General features: G+C 24.1%; 1 protein-coding gene across 3 annotated transcripts in view; it reads right to left on the bottom strand.

Moving 5' to 3' along the window:
- Positions 1 to 3,753: 3,753 nt before the first annotated feature.
- LOC127289978 (leucine-rich repeat and calponin homology domain-containing protein) overlaps positions 3,754 to 27,208 on the bottom strand; it is a 51,929-nt gene continuing 28,474 nt past the window's right edge. The window contains exons 2-14 of one of the 3 annotated variants that reach the window (XM_051318310.1): positions 21,422 to 21,566; positions 20,955 to 21,187; positions 19,192 to 19,328; positions 18,875 to 19,090; positions 18,479 to 18,637; positions 17,939 to 18,060; positions 17,672 to 17,812; positions 16,578 to 16,966; positions 16,343 to 16,494; positions 15,983 to 16,120; positions 15,812 to 15,889; positions 13,603 to 13,738; positions 3,754 to 6,418 (exon numbers count right to left, since the gene is read on the bottom strand). In XM_051318310.1, the coding sequence (XP_051174267.1) occupies positions 6,261 to 6,418; positions 13,603 to 13,738; positions 15,812 to 15,889; positions 15,983 to 16,120; positions 16,343 to 16,494; positions 16,578 to 16,966; positions 17,672 to 17,812; positions 17,939 to 18,060; positions 18,479 to 18,637; positions 18,875 to 19,090; positions 19,192 to 19,328; positions 20,955 to 21,187; positions 21,422 to 21,566 (2,204 nt within the window). In that variant the 3' untranslated portion in view covers positions 3,754 to 6,260. Of the gene's footprint in view, positions 6,419 to 13,059; positions 13,739 to 15,811; positions 15,890 to 15,982; positions 16,121 to 16,342; positions 16,495 to 16,577; positions 16,967 to 17,671; positions 17,813 to 17,938; positions 18,061 to 18,478; positions 18,638 to 18,874; positions 19,091 to 19,191; positions 19,329 to 20,954; positions 21,188 to 21,421; positions 21,567 to 27,208 lie in introns of those variants that run through there. The other 2 variants (XM_051318312.1, XM_051318311.1) reach the window with 2 other exon arrangements.

The following is a 27,208-nucleotide window of genomic DNA, read 5'->3' as shown; positions in this document are numbered from 1 at the left end:
TGCTTTGATCATGTTCCCTCCACCTGAAAGAACGCGATCGACCCACCAAGAAGTAAAGAGGGACGGTGAGAACGCCTCCAATGAACAAAATGGAGTCTTTTAGAAACGCCTTCGTAACACCCACATTAAAAACATTCACTATATATACGCTGTGTGGAACGAGGGTTGACAAGGTACTTAATTCGGTACATTAATGGATCTTTAATACTGCCAGCACTCCCTAATTTATGTGTATCTTTATTTTTGCACGCTAGCTATTAAAGATTAACGAGTCAACATCATTAAAGTCCAGCTTCCAAAAAGGATAATTATTGTGAAAAATTTTTATTAAATACATATATATATGTATGTATATATTAAAGTGTGAATTTTATGTATATGATAAGAATAATAACGCAGCATCAGAAACTTGTATATATAAATATAAATATGATTGTCATTTGTGAATGATGATGATAATCATCATGCGCTATAGTTTATGATCATTATTATCAACATCTGATTTATTGAGATGGTGATAAAAGATGAAAAATTATTAATTAACGATTTTAATCTTTAGGTCATGAAAATCTCTAAATATTGAAATCTGAAAAAAATCATTGATACGTCAAATTAGTTGCTAAATTCCAACTATTTCAAGTAGTATATGTGTGTTTTCACTGACAATTTTACTGATTCGAATTGTTAGAATTTACAAGTTAGAATTTAGCGACTGATTTCACATATCAGTAATTTTTTTACTGATTCAAATTTATAGATCAAAAATGTCTTTTCAGAACACTATATGCAAACCAAAAATCAAACCGCACCGGACAATTTTTTTTTTAATTGCTACTCGGAAATTTTCGAAGCAGTTAACTTTTTCCAGGATAGGAATTTTCGTAGGAACATATTCGAAGCTTTATTAATATGAGATTAAATTAGCAATAAATTATAATGGTTGTTACGTATCAAAAAAATTATTTATATCGACTCACCCTTACATTCTCTAAATTTGAATCAGCGACTATTCGCTAGTAATAAGCGAATTTTCAATGAGTGATTATTCACTTATTCCCATATTTTTTTATTTTTTTGAAAAATTTTCGAGTTATGAATTTTCAAAATTTCAGTTTCTTCAATGTATAGGCCTATTTTCAATGTAATTCAAAAAATGTATTTTTTCAATTTCTGATAAAAAAAAAAAGTTTCAGTTTCTCTTTTACTTTTCAATAATGTTAACAAAAAAATTTTTTTGTCATTTTTTATTTAAAAAATATCAATTTTTTATAAACAAATTAAGTTTTTTTTAATTTGGATATGATATTTTCTTAATTTTTTTATTAAACATACATGGAAATACTAAGAAGATTTTGCAAAAAAATTTAGAGTGGGCCGATAAGTTTGATAGGTTTCAATAAATATTTAAACACACCGCGCAGCATTTTTCGCATTTTTGAAAATTTAAAAAAATTGTAAAATTATTAAAAATAATTTTTTTTATTATTTTTCATAGTGAAATATGATTTCAGGTTCCCAAAAAAATGAAAAAAATAATTTTTTAAAATTTTACAATTTTTTATAATTTTGCACATTTCTGAAAATTACAAAAAATTGTTAAAAATTATTTTTTTCATTTTTTTGGGGAACCTGAAATCATATTTCACTATGAAAAATAAAAAAAAAATTATTTTTAATAATTTTACAATTTTGTTTAATTTTCAAAAATGCGAAAAATGCTGCGCGCGGTGTGTTTAAATATTTATTGAAACCTATCAAACTTATCGGCCCACTCTAAATTTTTTTGCAAAATCTTCTTAGTATTTAAGGGTCGACGGAAATCTCACGTGATTTCGCCCATAAATATATATATTATAATAAGTTTTGGTTCCCATTTATTGTTTATTAACATTTAACAGGAGAAGAGAAATAACTTTTTAGAATTGTAAATAAATTAGAATATAAATCAAAATCATAAATATATTAAGCTTACCTTAAAAATGGATGGAACACTTCCCTTTTTTAATACAATTTGCTTCCGTTGCACATCAGCTTCTTTTCCATCTTTTGATACAGACACTAACCAAAGACCCTAACCGAGAACCTACTCGACCAACTATTAGAGAAAAAAAAAAACTTGCTCTTAACCCTCGACTGTTTTTAAGAGTTGAAAGACAGTTGAAAAACGATGAGGGTGCGCGCCAGTGTAAACAGCTACCGCGACGCGGTATGAGTCGAACGCCTCGCCGCGCGCGACCAAAACTTTTAAATAATTATTATTATTTAAAATTTTTGTTCACCACATTGGATCCGACATTTTGATAAACTGAAATTTTTTTATTTGATTCCAATAATCATTTATACTTGACTGTTATCAAATAAATATTTCCTTGAACCAAATATAATTTTTATTTATGTCAAATAATATTTGTTTCAAATATAAAAATTATTGGTTCAAATCCATTTTTTTTAATTCAAATAAAAATTATTTGGTTCAAGTAAATATTTATTTGATAATAGTCAAGTAATTTATTATTTGAATTAAATAAATTTTGGTTTAGTGTATTTTTAAATCTGACAGCGAATTTGGATTTTTTGAATTTTTTTGATTTTCACTAAAATACGAAGGTGTTATACAAAATTATCTTGATACTGATAGAAATCCCGATTCGAAACAAATTTTTTTTTTTTATTTTACTTTTGATTTTATTATAAACCCTTTAGTTGAGCCATATAAAGTTGGTCAGAATGAATACTTTTTTAACATGAAAAACTTAGTCTCTAAGTCAATAAAGAAAATTTTTTTAAACTACGAAAAAGTTCTGTAAGAATAAATAGTTTTCTTTGACTCAGTGCTAGTTTTTGTAAAAATTAAAAAAGATTCTCGTAAGTAAAAAATTTGCTTTAATCAAAGTCTAAAATTTCTCTAAAAAATTATTTTTAACCAAATATATTTTTTTTTTTTAACAAAAAAACAAATTTATTTAATATTTATTATTAATTTTGATTAAAACAAGTTTTCTTTAAGTAAAATGAATTTTTCTTCGTTTTAAGAAATTTCATTGGTTACAAGATGTTAAAAATACGCGTATCTTTCCATTTAAACATAACAATAAACGTCACAAGCTGCATTCAATAATAATTATTTCTAAATTGCTCATGTTTAAGAAAAAAAAAAAATAATTTTAAACCTCTTTCGAGGAAAAAATATGAAAAATTTGCCTATATTAACAAAATGAACAGGCTGGTATAATCAACGCAATATTTACAAAATTGGTACTTGCATAAAACAAGAATATCTTGTCCCGCGTCTATATAATCTTGAGCCCGCATATTAATAAAACATCTCTATTAAATTGAAGCACGCAAGTAATAAAGTATAATTTTCGCGTTTAATGAAATAAAATAATGTCCGCTCACGTTGAATAATATAATTTTTCTATCATAATAAATTGTCAAAGTACCTATATTATTCTGAAATATTCTCGAAAATATATATATATATATATATATATATACAAGGGATGTCTCTTGTATTAAATAGAATATAAGAATAATATAATAAATAAAAATAAATTTATAAAAAAAAATCAAATAAATTTCTAATATCAATAAAACAGATAAATATGCGTAAATAAATAAATATGAATAGATTTGGAATAATAATAAAAAGAAATATTTTTAATCATCATGCAAATACTACATTAATTTAAGTTAAAAATTAATTATTTACACACTATTTTATAAATTCATTTTTATAAATAAAACATCATGAACTTTTTAGCGGTGATCGGTTTATTGTTTACACTGATATATTCAGTAATATATAATATATATATATATAATTGTATAAGGTATTGTGCACAATATAGTTGTCGTTGAAAGGTAGATTCATTGTGTATGTTTCGAAATTATTTTTTTTTTCTCAAACGAAACATATATGAATTTGAATAATTTCAAATTCATTGACAGGAAACTTTGGCTGTTTGGAAATATTTTTAAAAAAAACTTTGATAATCTCAGTTCAATCATTATTGTTCATAAAATTAACTAATGGCAGTCGAATAATGTAACGTCTTAAAAAACATTTATCTAGATTCCAATTGTGAATGTTTCATTCAACTCGCGTGTAAGATAAGTACAATGCAATAATTTTTTTTTCTTTTTTTTGATTTATAGTAAATTTGCTCGAGTAATTTACTATCATATCGTTAACGAAACTGAAATTAATAATTTATACCTACATTATTTTTTAAGACTATCTATATAATATATATATATATATGTCGCAGAAAGAAAGTCGCGCAATATAAGAAAACGTATAAAAAGCATGCGCTGTCTGACTATTTTCAGACTCTTTTTTTTCAATCACATATTTTAAATTAGATTATTTTGACATTTTGAAACCTACATTTAATTCTATAAATTGACTCTAATGCCGCTTTTATCATAATAGAACTGCAACTAGTATATAAATCATTTAAAAGTCTGTCAATGAGTATAATCGTTTTTTTTTTTTTCAATTTCAATATTTTTTTCCAGAAACTTAATTTTCGAAGAGTTCCGGAAACTATAGAATCAACTAGAATCTATGTTAACAAAATAAACTAGAATTTCTGATGAAAAATCTCTTGAACCATTTTTTCTTCGTGAAAACTATTTTTACAGAAATCAAAGTGAAAAAATTATTTTCAAGAATGAGATGGTTGAAGTTCAAAATATTTATGATCAAAGATTAAAAAAAAAAAAAAAAAAAAATATTCTTTGATACGAAAAATTATAAAAAATTTTTATTAAGAAATTTTCTTTTACACTTTGTTGATCAATGAACAAAAGAAATATTTTTTTTTACCAAAAAATTCATTACAAAAAATTTTTTTTTAAAAATTCTTGATCATCAACATTGTGAACTTTATACCATCGTTTTCAAGAAACGAATGAAAAAAAAATTAAAAGTTTTCGCACAAAGAAAATTGATATCAAAAGTTTTTCATCAGTTTTACTATATATATACTGATATAGGAAAAGAAATATTTTTGCTTAATCAAGAGTTTGAACGGCCCTCGACTCAACAAAAAAGGTACATCTTTGGCATAAATATACACAATATATTAAGCGATTATTGATAAAAGCTGTGAATCAGCTTTCAAAGTTTGATTTCAAAAATGAAATCAAGTTTTTTTTTCCTTTTTTTTAAATCAACACATCACAATATATGAGATCGCCTCTATCCTTGATCATTCTAATTATAATATAATTTTTGTTCTTTGAAATGCTGCTTTTTTTAGTAAAGCAAATTTTTTTTTTTTTTAATCAATTAGTAAAGGCAAAAACATTTGATTTGCAGAAAAAAAAATTATCTTCAGTTATTATAATATAAAAAATCTCTTATAGGCCTCAGTTTTGAATAAATCACAAAACCTATACACGTGTGTGAAACCTTTGCTATCGGTTGCTGGTGACTCAGATTTTTCTAACTAACTTATCGACAATACACTCATTCACATATATACCAAAAATTTAGTCAGATCATTTTTTCTATAAAAAAAAAAGAAAAACAAAAATCTTTTTCACTAGTAAATTTTTCATCACAAAAAAAAAATTATATAAATTATTGTACAAATATTGCACTATTGTCAAAAATTAAATAGATGAAGAAAATTACACGAAAAAAAATACATTCCGTTTAAATGATCTCACTAGACTTTTAGCATTACAAACAACAATCACACTCTCTCTCTCAAAAAAAAAAACATTTTGCATGCATTTTTTTTTATATGCACTAATTTTCGACTATTGAAGTTATATTTGAAAAAAAATGCCTATAACTATACATATTCTATTTGATTTCCGCTGTCTAGATTTATTTATATAAATATTAACACATCTCAAGTTTGGACTTTTATGAAAAAATGAACTGGATTTGCAAAGTTGAGTTTGATTAAAAATATTGTTTTCTTAATCATTTGGCGAATCCTAGCTACATAACGCAACACATTAACGTGTATTAATGTTAATGTCATGGCAGGTGAAATTTCTTTTTTTTTTAACTTCTATATACTCAAATTATAAAAAAAATATTAGCAAGTACTAAGTGAGCAATGATTTTTTTTCTCGAAATAGTTATTTCTAACTCGATACATTCATCGAGAGTTTAAATTTAACTTTTTTACGGAGCATATCATTTTATCTCGGTCTCGATATTATAAATTATGCTCAAAATGTTCGTAGAAAAAGTTAAAATTTGTTTTTTTTTTTTTTTGGTAGTTTTTGGAGATGAACTAAACTAAGCGGGTATGTGATTGTTTAAATTTGCGGATGGTGAACTGTGAAGTGGTGATCGTGTCTGATGAAATCTCAATAGTTCCGCAACTGTTACCGCAACTCGCACGATTCCTCGTCCGCCTTCCAAAACATCGCTGGCACAACACACCAAATTCTAAAACAGAAAATTAAAGAGAAATATTCTTTAAAAATTCCAAATTTTTTTTTTTTAAACATAATATTGAAGAATATATATAGAAAATAATTAGAGAATTCCACTCAGAGAAATTGCAAAAATAATTTTAAATTCAAAAAAAATCTTAAAATGTGTTACACTATTCTTTTTTTTAAATTTAAATAAAACGAAAATAAAATTTAATGCAAACACGGAATTCTTCTAAATATATGAATTTATTTTTAAATTATATATATGCTTACTTAGGGATGCAGCATCACAAATTCTAAAATGAAAGCATCTTATTATATGATTCTTGATTTGCATTCATATTTCATTCATGAAACTCTCTTCGATTCTCTTAATCCTTTTAACGATTTCTTCCGCATTTAAATGTTCAATTCTCTTCAATCTTCTTCATTAAAATTTAGAAAAAAAAATTCAAGATTTTTTTTCTTTTTTTTGAAACAAATTTCGAGATCTTCTAAAAGTGAAGACTTTAATACAAAAGATAAATACAATTTTTTTAAAAAAAGTATTAAAAAAGAATCATTTTGTTATGTAAAACTTAAATAAATAAATAAAAACAAAATTTAGTCCGTAAAAATTGTTTTGAAAAAATCAAAATTTATCGCGAAAAATATTTTCAAAAAAAAAACAATTTTTGTTAAAAATCATTTTATTTAAATACAAAATTAAACAAAATTTTTTTTAAAAAATTCAGAAAATTTAAAAAAAAATTGTTTGAGAAATTCGTAGCATATCCAATATTCGACAAATTAAAAAAAAAATTGTTTTAACTATAATTCACTTATTTAAAATTTAATAGTTTTAAAAAATGCCATTAGTTTTCAATATATATATTTTATAAATTCAATTTATTTCATTTTAATTGTTGTATAAATTTAATTATAATATAAAAATTACTTATTTTGCAATTTAATTATTTATAAATTCAATCAGAAGAAAACTTCAATCATTTTGAATTAATTAAAATGTTTTTTTTTTCTAATTTATTGAACATGAAAAAAAAATTAATAAAACTTTTCAAAAAAAAAAAAAATTCGACTCGTTTTTCTGTTTTTTAAAGTTTCAAAATTTTATCTTTCAATGTTTTCTTTTACACAAAATGTTCACATAAAGCTCTTTTATATAAAAAAAAGCATCAAACATATTAAAAAAAATTCTTTATTAAAAATGGCAATGTTTTTACAGTCGTCATTATCAATATTGTATATAAAGCAGTAAACAATTTTTGGAGCAATTTTAACAAAAGAAAGAGAGAACCATTTCTCTTTTATATACAGTTTCACGCACAATTTTCGACAAATATGATTTTTTATCTTTACTATTTTTTTTTTTTTTTTTTGACACGTTTCGAAATTTTTCGGAAAATGAAAATAAAATTACACTCAATTTCTTTAAAAATTCAACAAATAAAAGTTCAGTAAAATTTAATACACTATGTACTTTTTACCAACTAACATAGAAGAATATGTCAATTTGTAAAAAAAATAAAAATTATTAAAGTTTCTTTTTATTTGCTAAATTTTTAATAAAATAAAAACAAATTTAAAAAAATTAAGGCACTGAAAATAATAATAAGTAAGACTGATTTTCAATCATGAGAATATTTATCAAATCATATTTGTGAAAATAAAAAATATATATTAAAGAAAATAAATTGTGAAATATATAAGTAGAAAAAAATATTTTTGAAAAATTAACAAAATTATAACCTATTAAGTACAAATATAGAAATACCGTATGTATTAATAAGTAAAATATTATAATAACATAAATGTAAGGAGAGTGTGTCTACATCATATAATGCCAAAGTGGGCAAAATTTCATTAAATGCTTAAAAAAAAAAAAAAATAATAAACATTTAAACTAAACAATTTAAAACCAAGCACCGAGAAAAATGATAATTTACACGCGATAAAAAAGTAACATCAACAAACTACATGTATTCTATATATATTATTATAAATCATAATCTTAATAATAATACCTTTCGATTTTGTATTTTGCACTAATATTATATATACTGTTCAAATATAATGCAACGGAATGGTATTTTTTATTTCTTAAAATCTATATCGACTTTATAGATTATTTTAAATATAAAAAGAAAAAACAACTCCATTTTTTTCCACTTGGTAACGAAATTTTTTCATTTTTCTTCACCAAAATTCAAGAAGCAACGAAAAAAAAAGTCAAGAGTTAAAAAAAACGACCATTCCGCATTTCTTTAATTTTAAATATACAGTCTTACATTGCGTTTGCTTATAATATTCGTTTTGGAGGAGATGGGGATTCCACTAGACTAATACTGATTGATGTAATCACTGTTTCAAAGGTAAATGTTAAAAACTTCATTTTTAGAAGTCATTGATTATTAATAATTTTGGAATAATATTTTATAGTTTATAAGTTGTAACAAAAGTAGAGTCTTCTATAATAATAGAATAGTAAATATTTTTTTTTTTTTTTTATCAAAAATCTAGTCAAAGTATGACTATATATTATGTTTCAATTGAAGGAGAAATAGATATACATTGTATAAGAAACTTGCAAATGGAAGGATTTCGTTTCGTTTTTAAATAGAAACGATTCTGACTAGAAAAGAATACGCAATAACAAAGACTAGCATCAGAAATATTTAGCTCCAGCTATTGCAATGTAATTCCATCGAATCGGTAATTATAATGCGATTACATACATCTTTTCTTAGTGTTTTTTTTTGTGTGTGTTTTCTTTAAAAAATAAGTTCTCGTCTTTTATATATTTATATATAGCTGTAGAGTAACTCGTGCGTACATTTATATAATATATATATATATATATACTTTTATGATATATAGTTCGCTATTGTGATAAGAGGCAACGTACACTGAATTTCATCAGTTTAATATTCACTTAAAATTTTTCATTTTTACTCAAGTATAAACTTTATTTCAAAGGAATTTAAAAAAAGAATCAGATAAACAATTGAAATTATAATTTAACAATATTTTAAATTATTATTTAATTATAAGAATTGAAACGAAATAATTTATTCTTCAATAATAATTTGAAAATTAATTATTTGATATGTAAATCAATATTTCAGAATAAATTTTTCATAAAAAAAAAAAAATTTTAATTTCAGGCTCGATATTATTTTGATATAAAATATTTTTGTAACAATTGTTATTTTGTACAACGATTAAAATTCAAAATGTTATTTTGTACAATTGAAAATAACAAAGTTATTTTTTTTTAAATAAAATTAAAAATATAAGTAGAAAATAACTTTTTGAATTTTAATGGTTGTACAAAAGAAAATTATCGCCAGGTTGTACAATATAACAATTGTTACGAAAAATTTTGTGTAAAAAATAATAATGACCCAAATTTCAAGAATATTAATTATTTTTATGTAAATTTGCTTTTTAAATTTAAATTTCAAATTTTCTTTTTTAAATTTAAATTTTCTGTTAAAAAAATAATAACAGTAGGAACTAAAAAGATTTTAAAGATTAATTTTTTTTTTTGTAATTACTTTTGTTTAAAATGCCGATAATAAAGTTATAAAATAAACTTTCTTTAAAATCTTTCTAATGTTCAGTGTTATTAATTACAATCAGAAATTTGGCAATTAATTATTTCGATTGAGATACAATTTTTCTAAAAAAAATATTTTCTAATTTTTTCGTTTTCGCTATTTTATTTTTATTTTCTACCAAAGTTTCATTTGTAAATTTTCATTTTTCTATATAAAAAACCAATTTCTGAATTTTTATTTTCTTATATTTTTGGTAAAAAATATTTTAGAAATAAAAAAATTTTTGTTTAGAAAACAAATTTCAATAAAAAAAATTTTTTTTAGAAAATAATTTTTTAATAAAGTGACTCCCTAACCGAAATATCAAAATAGTTTTATCAATTGCTTCTCTAAATCTTCTTCAATTTCCTCCGGTTCATACATGAAGTTTTTTTTTTTTTTTTTTATTAAATATAGTATATGCAAATAGTTGAATTGCATTATACGCACTTAAACCATATAATATACATGAAGTAATGTGCCTGAATTTCTAAACGTTCATATAAACTAAAAATTTGTTTACTACTTTTTAACTTCAAATTTTATTGTGAAATATTCATCCAAAAAATAAATTAATAATTTATTAAATGCTTAATGTATGTTTTTTTTTATTTTTTATTTCTATAATAATTTTTAATAAATTTATAGACTAAAAAAAATATTTCCTTCATTTAAACGTTCAGAATTTGAAGCACATCACGAATAAACATTTATTCTCTGCGCATGTTTGTATGAAAAATAAAATAGCAAACAACAGGCACCATTCCTCTATTATCTATACTACAATATATGGGGATAAATATACAAAATAAAAAAATGTCCCATTTCTGTTGTATACGTATAGAATAATGAATAAAGAAAATGCTACCAAATAATTTATATAAGTAAAAAAGAGACACCCTCGATGGGAAAATGAAAAATTTGAAAAGAAATTTCATTAATGAAATATTTCTAGCACCATATTCTACATACCCAATTATTACCATTCTAAATCACAGACCTAACATGTTTTTTTTTTTTTTTTTTTTTTTCTCGCAAATCGCAGACGCGTCTTGGTCAAATCCTATTCAAAGAGGTATGATTCTACCATTAAAGGCATATCGAATTCCTGCAGAGCCTTTATAATGACTCGTGAAATTAATTTTTTTTTTTTTATAATGACTCGCGCGCTTAAAATGAGTCAAGAAACTAAAAGAATTAACAATTCGATAATATTCTCGACCAGCGAATAATACCGAATAGTAAAAATATAATTTTCATTAATTCCATTATTTCGGTAAATGTGTAAAAAAAAAAAAGAAAAAAATTATTTTTGCAAAATTCCAGATTTTTTTGTTTAAAAACGATTGGATGAAAAATAATATTAGAGTAACCCCTTGTTATTTTGAGCAATTGATTTAATTGTAATTTTTCCCTTACTTCGAGAGAGTGCTCTTGTCTGGTAGTTTCTCTTATTTTTTTGTCAACTTTTCTCATTCATACCGTACTTTTATCTTCTCCAATGATCATCTCTATTAAAATAATCCTTTTTTTTATAGAACAAGTTTTTAGAAATCTCATTTTTATTGAGTATTTTATATTCGTTTTCAACTTTTTAGTATTAATTTACAGTTTTTTTTTGTTTTTTTTCTGTTTAAAACTTTATTTACTTTTCGCAATTTAAAAGGGAAATCTTTTTATGAAAAAAAGCTTTTTTTTCTAAAATCATTTATACCAAGATAACAAAAAACTTTAATTCTATAAAAAAAAAAAAATGTTCCTCCTTATTATCTATATATTATTAAATGCCCAACAGCTGCACGGAAACAGATATCAACATAGTATCAAGCTGCCGATAATAACCCTGATATTTAAAAAATTACACTGAACAATTTTTGACTAAAAGCACCTTGTATAAAAAAAAATTCTGACGGAATATATACGAAACTTTAAGTAAAATACTTAATAATTAAAATTAAAATATTAAAAAAAAGGACAAACTTTAAATAGGTAACTTCTTTATAAATACTCGTTTTTTAAATGCTTTAAGCATATCGCCGTATTATACTGAAAAAATATTGTATATATGTCGTTTTAAAAACACCATATATTTAATAAAGCTCCATTTAGTTTTGTTCAATAAACTCATAAAACAACAACTTTTTTTTTCAAGAAACGAAAAAAAAGTAAATACTTTTAAAAATTGCATAGAATAAAAATTATTTATAATAATAAAACAAAAAATACTATGCAATAATAAATTAATTAATTAAATTAATTAATTTCTATTCATTTTCATTTTAAAGCTAAAAAATGAATTATTTCATTTTTCTATAATTATAAATTCTTATTCAAATGAATGAATAATTAGAAAATATTTGAAAAAGTAAATAAGAAAAATAAAAAATAATAATACAATCCCCTCTCATAAAATATACAAAATTAAATGGAGCCAATTGTTTAAAACAAAAAAAAAAACGAAATAAATAATGTGTTTTGAGAACTATTCGATGTTCTCATAAGTACATACATTCTTGAAGCGTTTTGATAAAAAAAAGTCCCCGCTTACAGGCATAATGCTCGAGCTTTAAAATCAGTCATTATTTATGAAAATCATGAACACGATAGAACGAAAATAAATTTAACCCAAGGGTTCTTCTAAGATTTTGGTTATTTCTATAGAACCTCATAAATAATTTAAAAAGAAAATTATTTAACGATTTTGTAAATTTTTTCCTATTTTTATTTATACGAATATTTTAAGTCCAAAAAATAAAGAACTTAGATTTTCTCATCCAGCTGATATTTTGAAAAAAAAACAATTTTCTTTTAATTTTCTTTCAATTTTGTAAAAAAAATTTTTCTTTATGATGAATGCTTTAAATTTGGTAAAAATTTCAAAATCCCTTGTACTGTTAAATAATAAATTACATTGGATGGAAATTTTGAACTTTTCACAAAAATCCATGTGAAAATTAAAATTTCAATCCGAGTAATTCAATTTTTTAAGGAACTCTGAATTTTTTTGTTAATGAATAAAGAAAATTTTCCCCAAAAAATTAAATAAAACTAAAATTTACAGAAAATCGATTTTTTCAAAAAAAAAATAGCTGGAGAACATTTTTAAAATTATCGTAAGACAATAAAAGTAAAATTTAGAAAAAAAAGAGTTGAATTTATTTCCGTTCCTTTGCAAAAAAAAAATGTAGATTTCTAAAGTATCAAAAATGCACTAGTGCTTACTAAGTGAATTGAATTTACTAATTTTACAATCTATTAATGCACTTATCAAAAAAAAAAAAAAAAAAAAAAAGGATTAATGAAATGAAACACAGCCGGTAGTTTCAAACTAGCGCATGATACGTATAGAAAATAGAAAGCCGCTACATTCATTTTTCGTTCGTTTTTTTGATTTTACTTCCTTATTTCTTTCAATTATTATTTGTAATTTTTAGCTCTATTTTTATTTTCTGCAAGCCCTTAATTTTCGTTTTTTTTTTTTCATTTCTTTTCTTTTAGTTAGGAATTGGAAAAATATAGAGAAGTGCCAAGACAGATAAGAACGTAGCAAAAAGCGTCGCGGATAAAACACGGTCCTGAATCATAGGGGATGAACCTGTGGCTGGTTTCTTGATGCCCTCTTCTTCGTGAAGAAGAAGAAGAAGAGCTGAAACTAGTCGGCCCAGAGCCTCCAGACCGTACGCGTCCATGTACCCAACGTCCATGATTGCATCCGCGTCCATTAACATCTCCTGCAACCAACAACGTTACTACTCAGTCCCAATTCTACACCATCGCATTAATTTTTTATAAATTTTTTTTTTTTGGGGTCGGCCCTTTTTCTATCAAATTTTAATTGAATTTTATGAGAATTATTGCACTGTACATAAGTAAATTTTATTTTATTTTCAACGAAAATTTAATTTCGAGTTTAAAATCAATAATTTTATTTTTTTTTTTGCAAAAATTTCAAAAAGAAATTAATTTAAATATTTAATATCACTTTAAATGAAATATTACAAAAATAATTGCAAAATTATTATATTAATTAACTAATAAAATTTGATATTTTTAAATTTTGTTATAATTATTGACAGAATTTAATTTTTAAAAAAAAAGTAAATTTGACACAATGGCACAAAGTTTGATAAAAATTTTATTTTTCCATTCGATAGAATTTAATTATTTTTTAATTTTCCATTTAGAATTTCAAATTTGTTCAATTTTTTTTTTTTTATCGAAGTTAATTTAAATAAATGAAAATAATCACAAATATTGATTTTAAACTGTCATTTAAAATTTATTGTGATTTTATATTTATTTACAAAATGTCTAGCACTAACGTAACGAGGTATAAAAAAGACAATGTTCAGTAAGAATTAGAATATCCCAAAAGAAAGCAATGAAAACACAAAAGCAATTTCTTCTAGGCGCATGCAACTAAAGCTCACTGACCAATTTACGTGATTGACCCTTTAACCACAACTAATTCTTATTCAACGAAAAAAAAAAACATATTGTGATGAATTTTACTGTCTGACATATTTTTAACAGAGAAAAATTAGTTACATTTTCTTAATTCAATGAACGGTGAATAGGGACTGACTAGTAGTTGTTGGGCCGATGTGAATGGGATTAGAAAACAGTATACATAAAAATGTAACTGTTCGGTGAATATAAATTATTTACATTTATTTATTGAAATAAACAATTTAAATTGTTTATTTTAATAGAAAATTTTTTTTAATCACTTCCCTTACAGCTTTCGAAAAAAAATATTTGATATTTAACCAGAAAATATTCTACTAATCGAGAAAACATATTAATTCTCATATATAATAAATTGAGAGGACTTACCTCATTAGATTATTAAATTTAATTTCTACAAGTGCTCTTTGTTAAATGTCATTTGATAGATAAAAAAAATGTAGAAATAATTTAAAAATTAGGAAATTAAATATAATTAAAATTAGGTGAATATGGCGAATTTCTTGTGAATTTTTTTTTTTTTTATGAGATGGATAGGATTGAAAATTAAGAAACTGAAAGCAATCAACTTATATCATTAATAATCAAAATGTTTGGACTTTTACCAAATTATTATCAAGAATATTTGAAATTAAATTAACAATTCTTTTCGTTTCAATAAAGAAATCATTTTTTAATTTAATTCTCATATTCTTATTTTCAATCATAGTCAGATTATTCAACTTTTGAATGTACTAGTTAATGAAATTCTTCATTTAATAAATTTATGAGTTAATTATATAATTATATTTACTTTAAATGACATAGATTTTATTTTATAATTAAAATTACTGGAACATAAAGATAAAAAAAAACATTTTTATAACATTTGTTCGGTGAAGTTAAACGATTAAAAATAAAAAAAAATATTTTTTCAGCGAAAAATAATAAAAATTTGTTAATACAGAAATTTTGCATAAATATTTTTAAACAAAAAATCATAATAATTTGCATAGAACATTTTTTTTTTCTAAATCGTTGATGATAAACATTGTAAATTTCACCGACGTTGAATTTTTTGTCAAAAATAAATTTATATTTTAAAATTTTACTATTATTTAAATTATTTCACTATTCATTTATTCAACAGATTTAATAAATATTTAGACAAAGTGAAATAAATATTTATTTTCCGTTGATTCCATTAAATGAGTTCATTCAAGAGTAGAAAAAAAAAAATCTCTGACATTGCTGGTTCATGCATGGTAATTGCACTTGAGCCAAAGAAAAGAGCCACGACGAGAGAGGAACAATTTTTTTTATTATTATTATTATTATTATTATTTTTATTAACTTACCTCATCAACTCCAATTTTTCTGCATGCCTCTAGGAAATTGTCCACATTTCTTCTACATCTTGCCATGGTAAGTTTAGGCTAAAAATAGATCATTAGGAAGGGTTTATAATTATTTTTGTCTCTTCATCAAAGAAGAAGGGAGTGAATTAAGTGGAAAACGGAAGTACTTACAACTGCCGGTGAAGGAACGTGAATACTAGCAACTGAGCGAGGACGAACATGATTTGCCAAATGGCAAAGAACAACACCATCAGTTAAAGCGGATGCAAGATCCTCTGGCAATGCCATTTTTAATCTCGTTTCGATATGCTGAAATTTAATAAAAAAAATTTTTTTTTTAATTCAACAAATATTTGTTTTATATTCTAAATAAATTATTTTAACTTAGAGAAGTTTGCAATTTTTATATTTTGATAATAAAAACGAGGAAAGTTAAAAAAAAATAATATATATTTTTCAAAAAGAGATAAAAAAAAATTTGTTATATTAAATGGACAAAAAAATTATTGCTAAAAAATCAAATTCACTTACATTTCTAAGTTGTTCTATCAAATCAGCTTCTTCCTTGGCACGTTCAAATTCTCTTCGCATTGTAAATGAATATTTTTCAGGTATATCGCTGTTCCATGTGACGGACCTCGTGGATTTTGGACTTCCACCATTGGAATTTGGAGTGTTGTTACCTATGTGAATAAAATAAAAATATAACTCTTCTGCCTTTTTGTCATTAAAATTAATTTAAATAATTTTGAAAATCATTTATTACCATCAACGTATCCAACAGCATTTTTTGTATGTCTTGGCACATGTCCTGGACTATAACTATTAGAAAGTATACTTGAGGAAGTCTTAATCGGCGAACTTGGCTTTTTGTAAGCTGGCTCTGATAGTTTTCCATTTTTATTATATTCGTTGTTGCTGCCATTAATAATCGGTGTATTTTGATAATTAATACGCGATGGTGTTACTTTTTGTACTGGTCGTTTATTGGCATTTTCTTCGTTGAATATTTGTTTACCAGTTAATGTTATTTCACCAGTTGAATCGGTTTCGTTGTTGCTCGTGTCATTACCCGGTGGAGTAATTTGCTCTCTAGGCCTATAGACACTAGGTCCTTCGTTGGCTCTTTGTTGCCTTAAAGCCTCTTTGTATTCTCTAAAAGAAATAAATATTTGTTTAAAAAAATTTTTTACTATTTTTATTATTACAAATATTATACTACTTAATTAACCTTTTTGTAAAGAAAATTATTATTGACAATTTTAGAATTTTTAAAAATCCAAAAGATTAATTATTTAAAATCATAAAAATAGTATTTCAAAAAAATTGTCGATGAAAAATAATAAACACTGTAGAAGTTGAATTTTAGAAAGAACTTGGAAAAAAATTAAACAAAATTTACATTGTTTACGTGTGTGTCAATTCTTTTTTTTTATTCGATACTGAAATCTACAAAGTTTATGATAAACGATTAGAAATCAAATTTCTTTTAAGACAGAAAATTATAAAAAATATTATCTAAAAAAATGTTTTTTATAAATTGTTGATTGATAAACATTACAAGAAATATATTTGAGACAAAAAAAAAATATTTCTTCCAATATTTATTAATTGGACATTTTTAATTAATTAAACATTTTTTTAAATTAAAATTTTTATAATTTTTCTGTCTTAAAACAAATTTGTTTTCTAATAATTTATCATAAACGTTGTGGACTTCAGTATCGTAATAGAAAAAAAAAATTAGTTCAAAAATAAAATATTTCATTGGAATTATAAATCATAGTTCCTTGTTTTTTTTTTTCAAAATTTAATTATTTTATTCACAAAAACCAATTCAATTATATATGAAAAACTCACCTATACGTTTGTGTGTGATTTAGTGGCCTTTTTTCGTCTCCATTTATGTGCGATACTGAATGATTTGTTGTTTGAAGTGACTGTACGGGTTGCATCGTCGCAATTGACTGTGTTTGATTCAATATCGTGCTCTCCAAGTGACTGTAAAAGAAATACAATGACATTCATGTGCGCATGCAAACAATATTTCTTATTATTTTAATTAAAGTGACACAAAAATAGAAAAATATCATTCGGGTGCATTTTTTTTTTTTTTAATTTACTTACGCAGGTGGTGTAATAGAGTTTTGATGAACATTGGAAATCATTGGCCTTCTTCCATCGCCTCCATTTTCAGAGGTACTTCTTTCTAGTCTTCGTTTCTCTAATTCATTATGAAGAATCATTGCCTAAGAAAAATAAAAATCAAATTAGAAAAGTATTTTCCCGATAAATTTGTCCACGAGCTTAATAACAAAAATTTGCAATTATTTATTTACAACATTTACATAATCTGCTGTTTGAAAATTAAAGATCATGATGTCATTGTGATGATAAATTGAAATTCTAGGTCAAGGTCATTTTATAAAGTTTGAAAGCCGGCCAGTGACAGTTAAACGTGCACTTTCAATATAATTATTACTGATTGTGAGTTCGCTTACTCAGCATTTAAGTATAGTTTAAACGTTTCAAAATTGCTTTCCTTTATTTTAGAAAATTGTTAAACATTTTCTTTATTTTATTTAGCAAAATAAAAATTATATTTTAAATTATTAAATTATCCTTCAATATTATCGGCTTAGAAAAAGGAAAAAAAAAGAATAATACCTTGCCCAGTTCATCTTCTAAAGAAGCATTTTCACCAGGCGATATTGTACTGGGTGTTGAATTTCCACTGCATATACCATTGACAGTCGTCTCATGTGGAAGAGTTATAGAAAGCGGTGAACATTCTTGTCGCCACGTTCCTCGACTCTCGACATCAATCTGTTGATTATTATTTATTCCAAATGGAATACGTGTTAACACAAAATATGGATTTGGAAGAAAAAGCAAGGATAAATTAGGACTTTTTCTACAATTAAAAAAATTTATTTACATAATTTTTAAATTGAAAATCTAGAAATAATTTAAATAATCATCAACAATTGTACCTATGATGAGGTCGTGCATCACAAAACGAATGAGAAATAATAGAAATATTGTTAGAATGAAAAAACTAACCGCACTATGAATTTCTTGCGACCAGCGCTTATCAAGACCATCACTTGTACTGTAACCACTGTCAACATTGTGTCTTCTATGTGATCTTGTGTCTAATGTTGCATGTCCTCGAGAATCAAGTGGTCCTTTTCTTAATCTACCGCCTCTGGCTCTCTCGTGTTTTTCCGCCTGTCTCTCCAGGTACTTAAAGATATGTATTCGCCCGCGAATGCACAACTGAAATAATTAATTATTTTCAAATTTGTTCAATCGTTAAAAAAAATAGATTATTATTATTTAATTTGTATTTTAATAGAAAATTATTTCATTTCACTTACCGAGGCAGGTGGTGAAGTTAAAGGGTTGTCTGATAAATTCAGCTCCACGAGACATTTCATTTTCCGCACCTCATTCGGAAGCACAGATATCCGGTTGCAACTAATGTCTAACTTCACCAGTTTCAGGTACGTAAGTTCTAAACACAAAGTATTTACTCATTTTTATCAAATTTCTTTATTATTTCTCCCTTTATTTTATTTTTTTTTCTAATCATTAATTCGTTCGCCTTACTTATTTTCTTTAGTCTTTACTAATTTTCAAATATTTAAAAATCTAAAAATTAAATAAATTTGAAGCGTTTCAAGAATTCGTTAACAAAACAATATCCAAGATTGATTTGATTTATTTATTAAATTTTGGAAATAAAATTAAAAAATTAATAACTTCTTTTTAGATATTTAAAACAATATTTTTTTGTAATAAAATTTGTACATAAAGAGGTTGCAAAAAAATTTCGTTCATTTGAACATTCAAAAAATTTGGCCCATGGTTCCTTGATGGAATAAAACAAAATTTTAAGTTTCTCAAATTTAAAATTTTAGTACAAAAAATAAATAATAAAATCAAAATATTTTTAAAAGAACAATTTAAGAAATACCATTTTATTTAAATATAAAATGAATCAAACTGTTCTGTATTACATTTTTCAAAAGTTTATTATTTCTTTACAAATTCAATGAATTTAAAAAAAAAATCATTCATAACTATTAATTGAAAAATTCATTTTTTTAAAAAATTACATTTATTTCAAAAAATTTAATTTTTTGGTAGATAATTTATTTTTTTTCCAATTCAATTATTTTCAAAAATCAATTCAATCAATTAATTGTTATGATAAAAAAATTAAATTATTATAAAATACAATTTTTTAAATTGTATTTTAATTATTTTTAAAATTCAAATTTTTTTTTGTTCAATTATTTTGTAAATCTAATTATTTTCATATTAAATTGTTACATAAATGTAATATTTGTATTTATTATGTATTACATATAAAAATAATACAATAATACAAAATAAATAAAATATATTTATATTTATTTTGATCTTTGAAAAAAATTAGAGACTCAGTTACTGTTTTGCGACATTAATATTACTTAAAATCGCGAAATCGATTTAAAATTGCTTTTAACTTAAAAAGTGTAAAACATTATTTTTGAAACAAACATGTTTTTTTTTACTTCAACCCGACATAAAAGTAGAGAATTCAAATTATAATTTTCAAATTTTTTTTAAAATTAAATTGTGGATATGTACTATTTAGTTCAAAAAATTTATAAATTTTGAAAAATTGATTTTTTTGTTTTGAAAATTTTTAATAAAATAAATTTTTTAAAGTAATTTATTATATTTTATTGTTAATAAATTAATTAATAAAGTGTGGTAATTAAAAAATGTTTATTTTTATAAGTTTGTTGAATTATCATAAAATGTAAGTTATACTAAGTTTTTCAAAAAATGTTATTTCTTAATATTATTTAGCAAATTTTTTAGTACTTTTTCAAAATTCTAATTAAAAAAATTAAAGGATTTAAAATTTGTTTCTGATAAAAAAAAATTATCGATTATTTTGAAAAACATATTATTGTGTACATTATTTGTGCTTGTCAATTATTGTCCAATACAAAAAAATTTTTTCAAAAATTCACTTTTGTTTATAAAAAAATTAAATCTAAAATTTGTCTGTTTTTTTCTTAGTCAAATTTTTGTTTTTTTCAAAAAAATGTCAACTGTTTTTTAATAATTAAAAATTATAATATACCTATAGGCAATTGCACCAAAAGATTGCTCCTAAGGTCCAGATACCTAAGTCGAGAAAGATCACCCATTCGCGAAGGCAATGTCGTGATCTCATTACATCCAGCATCCAATTCAGCTAAGCCTTGCATCCTGCCCAATTCCTCGGGCAGGGAAATCAATCGGTTATGAGCTACCAATAAAATTTGCAATGGTAATCTACAAATTTCCCTTGGTAGTGTTGTCAGTTGATTACGGCTGAAAATCACAAATAAACAAATTTTATTTTTACATAAAAATTTTGAATATAAATTTGAAATGAAAAAAATTTAATTTATTAAATCCTTAATAATAATTAAATTATTTATTGCTGTTATTATATTCAATTTAACTATACATATATTGATGGATGTTTTCAATTAATTATATGATCAATTGTTCAATTTATAAATTGTATTTTGAATATATTGTACTTAATGAATCGTAATTCACCTGAGGTCGAGGTAGTTTAATGACTGAAGTTTCACAACAGTCTCTGGTATTATTCTTATGGCATTGTGATAAAGGTGTAGCTTCTCAAGAAATGGGAATTCCGTGACTTCCTCAGGTATATCCAAAAACCGATTTTTTGAGAGATCTGCAACAAGAACAAAATCATTGTTTTAGTAACAAGAAAACAAAATCATCATTGTTAGCAAAAAAAAAAAAAATCAAAACAAAAAAAATAAAAATTTCAAACCAAAAAGAAATCTTTAAAAAAAATAGAAATAAAAAATCACAACTAGAAAAATTAAATCAAAAGAAAATCATCATTAGAACAAAAATATCAAATAAGAAAATATTAATCATAGTATTTATTCATTATTTACTTATTCTTCCATACTTTTCGGTTTTAGACGAAATTTTTTTTTTTTTTTTTTGAACGAGTTTTTACATTCTTTTACATTCCGTATTTTATCTATATTCTTTTGTTTTAAAATTTTTTTTCTAAAAACTAAATAAATTAAAAAAAATAACAAAAATGCTTTAATTAAAAAAAAAAAACAAATCAGTTCAAAGAATGAAGTGATCTTAATATAATAAAAAAAATTCTAAATTATGAAATAAAATAAATTGAAAGTCAGAATTCCAACAATTCCAAGAGGGGAAAAAGTATATTTAGTTGAATTGTGAAATTCGTTAAAAGGGTGTAAAATAAGGAACCTGTCCCTCCATATAGCTGGATGGTAAGAATCCGATATTTCGTCCATAGCAACAGCAATAGGAACGATTAGGGTGTTTCGCAAAGTTGTTTGAAGGGGGAGGGGGGTCGTCGGTGGTAAAATGGGGTGAGTTGGCCACGTGTATGCAGTCCCAACATTCTGGAATATAAGGGTGGTTTCTCCGCTGTTCCCGGTTTCGAACTCCCTGATCAATATAACGAAGGCCCTATATACTGGGAAATCGAGGATCTTATAATATACATCCTACTCATCAAAACTCAAAAAAGAAAGAAAAAAAACCCTCCTCCCGATGAAAACGACCTAGCAAAAATTTTGTTTCGTATTTCCTGCAAAGTACATCCGATCCGCACCTTGCAGAATCCTGTCTTAAGAAAACGCCCTTATTGAGCGGAAATTACCAATTGCCTACAGTAAACAGAAGATCCTCTATCTCTTTCTCTCTCTTATTTTTTCTCCCTTTAAATTCAGTGAGAAGAGAGGAAAAGCGAGAGTGTATACTTTGCCCTCGAGCTTAAATTTCACCTTCTACACAATTTACGTGACATTCTTCTTGCATGTATATATATATATATATATATATAAATTATTTGTTAAAAGTCAAAAACAAATGAAAGTTTTACATTATTTTTCTAGTAAAAATAAAAATAAAATAAAAAAATGTAATTATTATAATAAGGTTTTGTTATTTTTTTTTCGCTTAATGGCTTAATATATATTTATAGTAAATAAGTCTTGTGATAATTTATACTAATTTTGTGTTACAAACATTTTTTAAAAAAAATAATCATTGGGTCAATCCATTATATTTCGAATGAAGTCGTCGCTGACTAATTTTTAAAAATTATAATACTTTGCAGGAATGATTTTGAAGTTATCAAGATCACGAAATGAAAAGAATTTTATTAAAATTTTAATTATTTATTGCAAAATATGAATTTAAAGTTTATGAGGTGCTGAAAACTGTCAATTTTTTAGCCATTAGAAAATATGCAAAAATACGTAGAATTTACCATAAAAATAAAAAAATTTTTTTGTAATTTACTAAGAATGAATAAATTTATTATTATCAATTGATGTAATTATTTAAATATGTGAAATAATATATAAAATATGATTTTCAAGTTCGCCTGTCAAATAACCTAAATTTGCAAATTTCATCTATTAAATGTGAGAAAGAGAAGTCATTAAATTGAAAAAAACCTTACCAAATATAAAGTACCTGTGACTAACTTTTAGTTTTTCTTAGCACTTTTTTCCTTTTTTCTTCATAAATGTGAAATAAAAAGCAATAAAAATTGGCACTTTGCTTATTTTCACTATTTTCAAATGTAAATAACTTTCTTGGAGAAAACTGAAAAATTACAAAACTTGGGCAATATCTAATTGATCACTAAATACACACACTGGAAAAAAATTCGCTTTGGTCCCGAAGATACTTTTTGAGATAATTAAGTTTAAACTTTTCACAATTTTTATCAGGTTAATACATGTAGTTTTTTAAGGACGAAGTTAGGTTTTATTGGTTAAACATTTTGAACTAACTTCAATTTTATAAAAATCACATGCATTAACCTGATAAAAATTGTGAAAAATTTAAACATAATTATCTCAAAAAGTATCTTCGGGACCAAAGCGAATTTTTTTCCAGTGTGTGTAGTTAGTGATCAATTAGATATTGCCCAAGTTTTGTAATTTTTAATTTTTTTCCAAGAAAGTTATTTACATTTGAAAATAGTGAAAATAAGCAAAGTACCAATTTTTATTGCTTTTTATTTCACATTTATGAAGAAAAAAGGAAAAAAGTGCTAAGAAAAACTAAAAGTTAGTCACAGGTACTTTATATTTGGTAAGGTTTTTTTCAATTTAATGACTTCTCTTTCTCACATTTAATAGATGAAATTTGCAAATTTAGGTTATTTGACAGGCGAACTTGAAAATCATATTTTATATATTATTTCACATATTTAAGTAATTACATCAATTGATAATGATAAATTTATTCATTCTTAGTAAATTACAAAAAAAAATTTTTATTTTTATGGGAAATTCTACGTATTTTTGCATATTTTCTAATGGCTAAAAAATTGACAGTTTTCAGCACCTCATAAACTTTAAATTCATATTTTGCAATAAATAATTAAAATTTTAATAAAATTCTTTTCATTTCGTGATCTTGATAACTTCAAAATCATTCCTGCAAAGTATTATAATTTTTAAACATTAGTCAGCGACGACTTCATTCGAAATATAATGGATTGACCCCATTAAGACTTGAATTTAAAAAAAAAACATTTTTAAACTAAATAAGGACTCTTATATAAAATTAAAAATAAATAATTGTGCAAGATGAGAACAAAAGAAAATTCTTACAACAATTTTCAAAATAATTCATGAGCCAAAAGTTTTAAACGTTCAAATGAACGAAATATTTTTTTCAATCTTTAAACTATTAAAAATTATAATGTAAAATAAATCAGTAAATTAAACAATTATTAAATTAATGACTTCCGTTTAAATATTTAAAATAATATTTTGTAATAAAATTCGTACTTAAAGAAGTTGCGAAAAAAATTTCGTTCATTTGAACTTTCAAAACTTTTGGCTCATAATAATTCAAATTTAAATTCGAAAAACAATTTTTTTACCCATCAGAAACATTCAAAAATTATTTTTCAAAAAAAAAAATGTTGTACTGAATTATTCTAGTCCAACACAAAGAGGAAAATTATAACATGTACGAAAAATTAAAAAATTTCAAAATAAAATTCAATTTGAAAATTTTAAAAAACAGGTATTTTATAGTAAATAATAATATTTATAAATATTTCTGGATATAAAATATTTTTTTTGAATTTTCAAATTGAATTTTAAAAATTTAATTTTTTGTTAACATTATAATTGTTTCTTTTTGTGTTGAACTAACACAATTCAGTTTTTTGAATAATAATATTAATTTTTGAATATTTCTGAATAAAAAAATGTTTTTTGAATTTTCAAATTGAGTTTAAAAAAATTTTTAATTTTTGTAAATGTTAAAATTTTCCTTCTTTGTACTAGACTAGCACAATTCAGCCCAAAATTTATTTTTGAAAAATAATAATTTTTTACTGTTTTTGGGTTAAAAAATCGTTTTTCGATTTTTTTTTTTTATTGGGATCGGCTAAACTGCAATACGCCATCTGGTGGGGACCCATTCTCTCCCTCCATTTTCTTTCTTTGTCTCTCTTCAATTAATAGGTTAGAAAGAGTAGAAAAAACAAAATGGAGGGAGAGAATGGGTCAAAGTTACTAGATTGTTACTAGACCACCGTTCCCAATTTGTACCAAAGAATTTAAATTTTCATTATTTTGAATAATAATTTATACTCCAAAATTTTTGGAAATTGTAAAAATTTCTTTCTGTTCTCGACTTGCACAATTGTTTATTTTTAATTGAAAATTAATTTTTTACATTCCATATTTAAATTATTGTATTGTTTTTCGACATAAAATTTTTTTAAAATTATGTTCAGCTTAAAATTTTATGGTTATCAGTTCTTAGCAATTTGGTTGGCAACACTGTAAAGTACACTCATGCTCGTCAAGCAATATCGTGAGAAAACGTGGTCATTTTTGTTTATGTTCTTATACATTTTATGTTATTATATCATTTCTATATAAATTATAAATTATTTTATTGTTAAAAAATGCCATGGATTTGCAGAAGTTATTAATCTCATGGGGATTCAAGGCCTTAGTTCAAACATAACCTCAAAATTCAAGGACATAGGTCATTTGAAGCTATGTCGGACAAACATAACTTCAAATTCCCCTAAGCAAGAAACGAACATAACCTCAAAATTTAGATAAAATTTTAATAATTTTAATACTTGCAAGCTTTTAAAAAATTAATCATTAAAGTGGAAAATGGGGATTGGACATTTTTGGCCAAACAAAATTACAAGATCTTATTAATTTATAAGGCTTATAAAAACATTTTTATTATTATTATTGATAAAATATAAAAATATATTATGTAAGTTTTTGTTGCGTATTTAATTAATATCCGATAAACGATACGGGTCAATGACCTTCAGGTAATGTGCGGGGAAAAAAGCTTGTTTAAAAAACGATATAATATAGGATGAAACACAGCGGACGGTATAATCTATTGTTTTTAACGTGAAATTTACGTTGAGCGATAAAAGGCTATTGCTACCAACCCTTTGGTTGCAAGTTATAAATATAAGTGCGATGCAGAACTTCCGCAACGGTAGGCTTGCGAGTCTTTGATATAGTAGTACATACAACAACCGATAATCATCAGTTCCGAGTGAGCCCCAGACTAGACTGGAGACCTTTTCAGAAAGCTATGCCTTCAGAATAAAGGGTCGATGGCCCAGGAATCGTGGGGGTCGACGTCAAGAACCAAGGTCGAGGTCCTATAAAGGATCGATACGACGTTTTGCCCCCGACGAGAACTCATATATAGGATTCGTTTTTGTTGTTACACAAGACATTTTCCTTTCTTTATACATCTCTCAAGGAGTATGTATATATTGAAACCATTATTTCCTATATAAAACTCATTAGATCGAATGTTATCATTCCAAATTTCAATCTAATAGAAGTCTATAAATTATTATAATTTTTTTAATACATTTTTTTTAAAAGGGTGATTGAACTATAGTGATTTTGCCAAGTTTTGGCTTTTCTTCATTTGTCGAAATTTTTATTTGCACGAATTACTATTTGATAACTCCCAAAAAAAAGCCGAATTTGACCGAAATTTCAAAATGACCGAAAAAACAATCGATAGAAAGATTTAGGTGCTATTTTCAAAATTATAATCAATTTTTAAAGGTTGCGTCAAAATCTTTCTATCTGTTGTTTTTTCGGACATTTTGCAATTTCGTTCAAATGAGAATTTGTCATTTTTGAAAATTCTATTAAATGAAAATTTGGACAATTAGAGATTCGATTAAATGACAATTACAACTAATTTAAAAAATAATCATTTTTATATAACAAAATTGATTAGTCAAGTACCAACAGTCAGGTGGAAAATTGCAGTTAT

This window comes from Leptopilina boulardi, unplaced genomic scaffold (assembly GCF_019393585.1).
Source record: "Leptopilina boulardi isolate dan_hultmark-lab unplaced genomic scaffold, ZJU_Lbou_2.1 LbouV2_52, whole genome shotgun sequence".
Lineage (NCBI taxonomy): Eukaryota > Metazoa > Arthropoda > Insecta > Hymenoptera > Figitidae > Leptopilina > Leptopilina boulardi.
The sequence above is the reverse complement of the archived record's forward strand: the minus strand, read 5'-3'. Positions and strand labels throughout refer to the sequence as shown.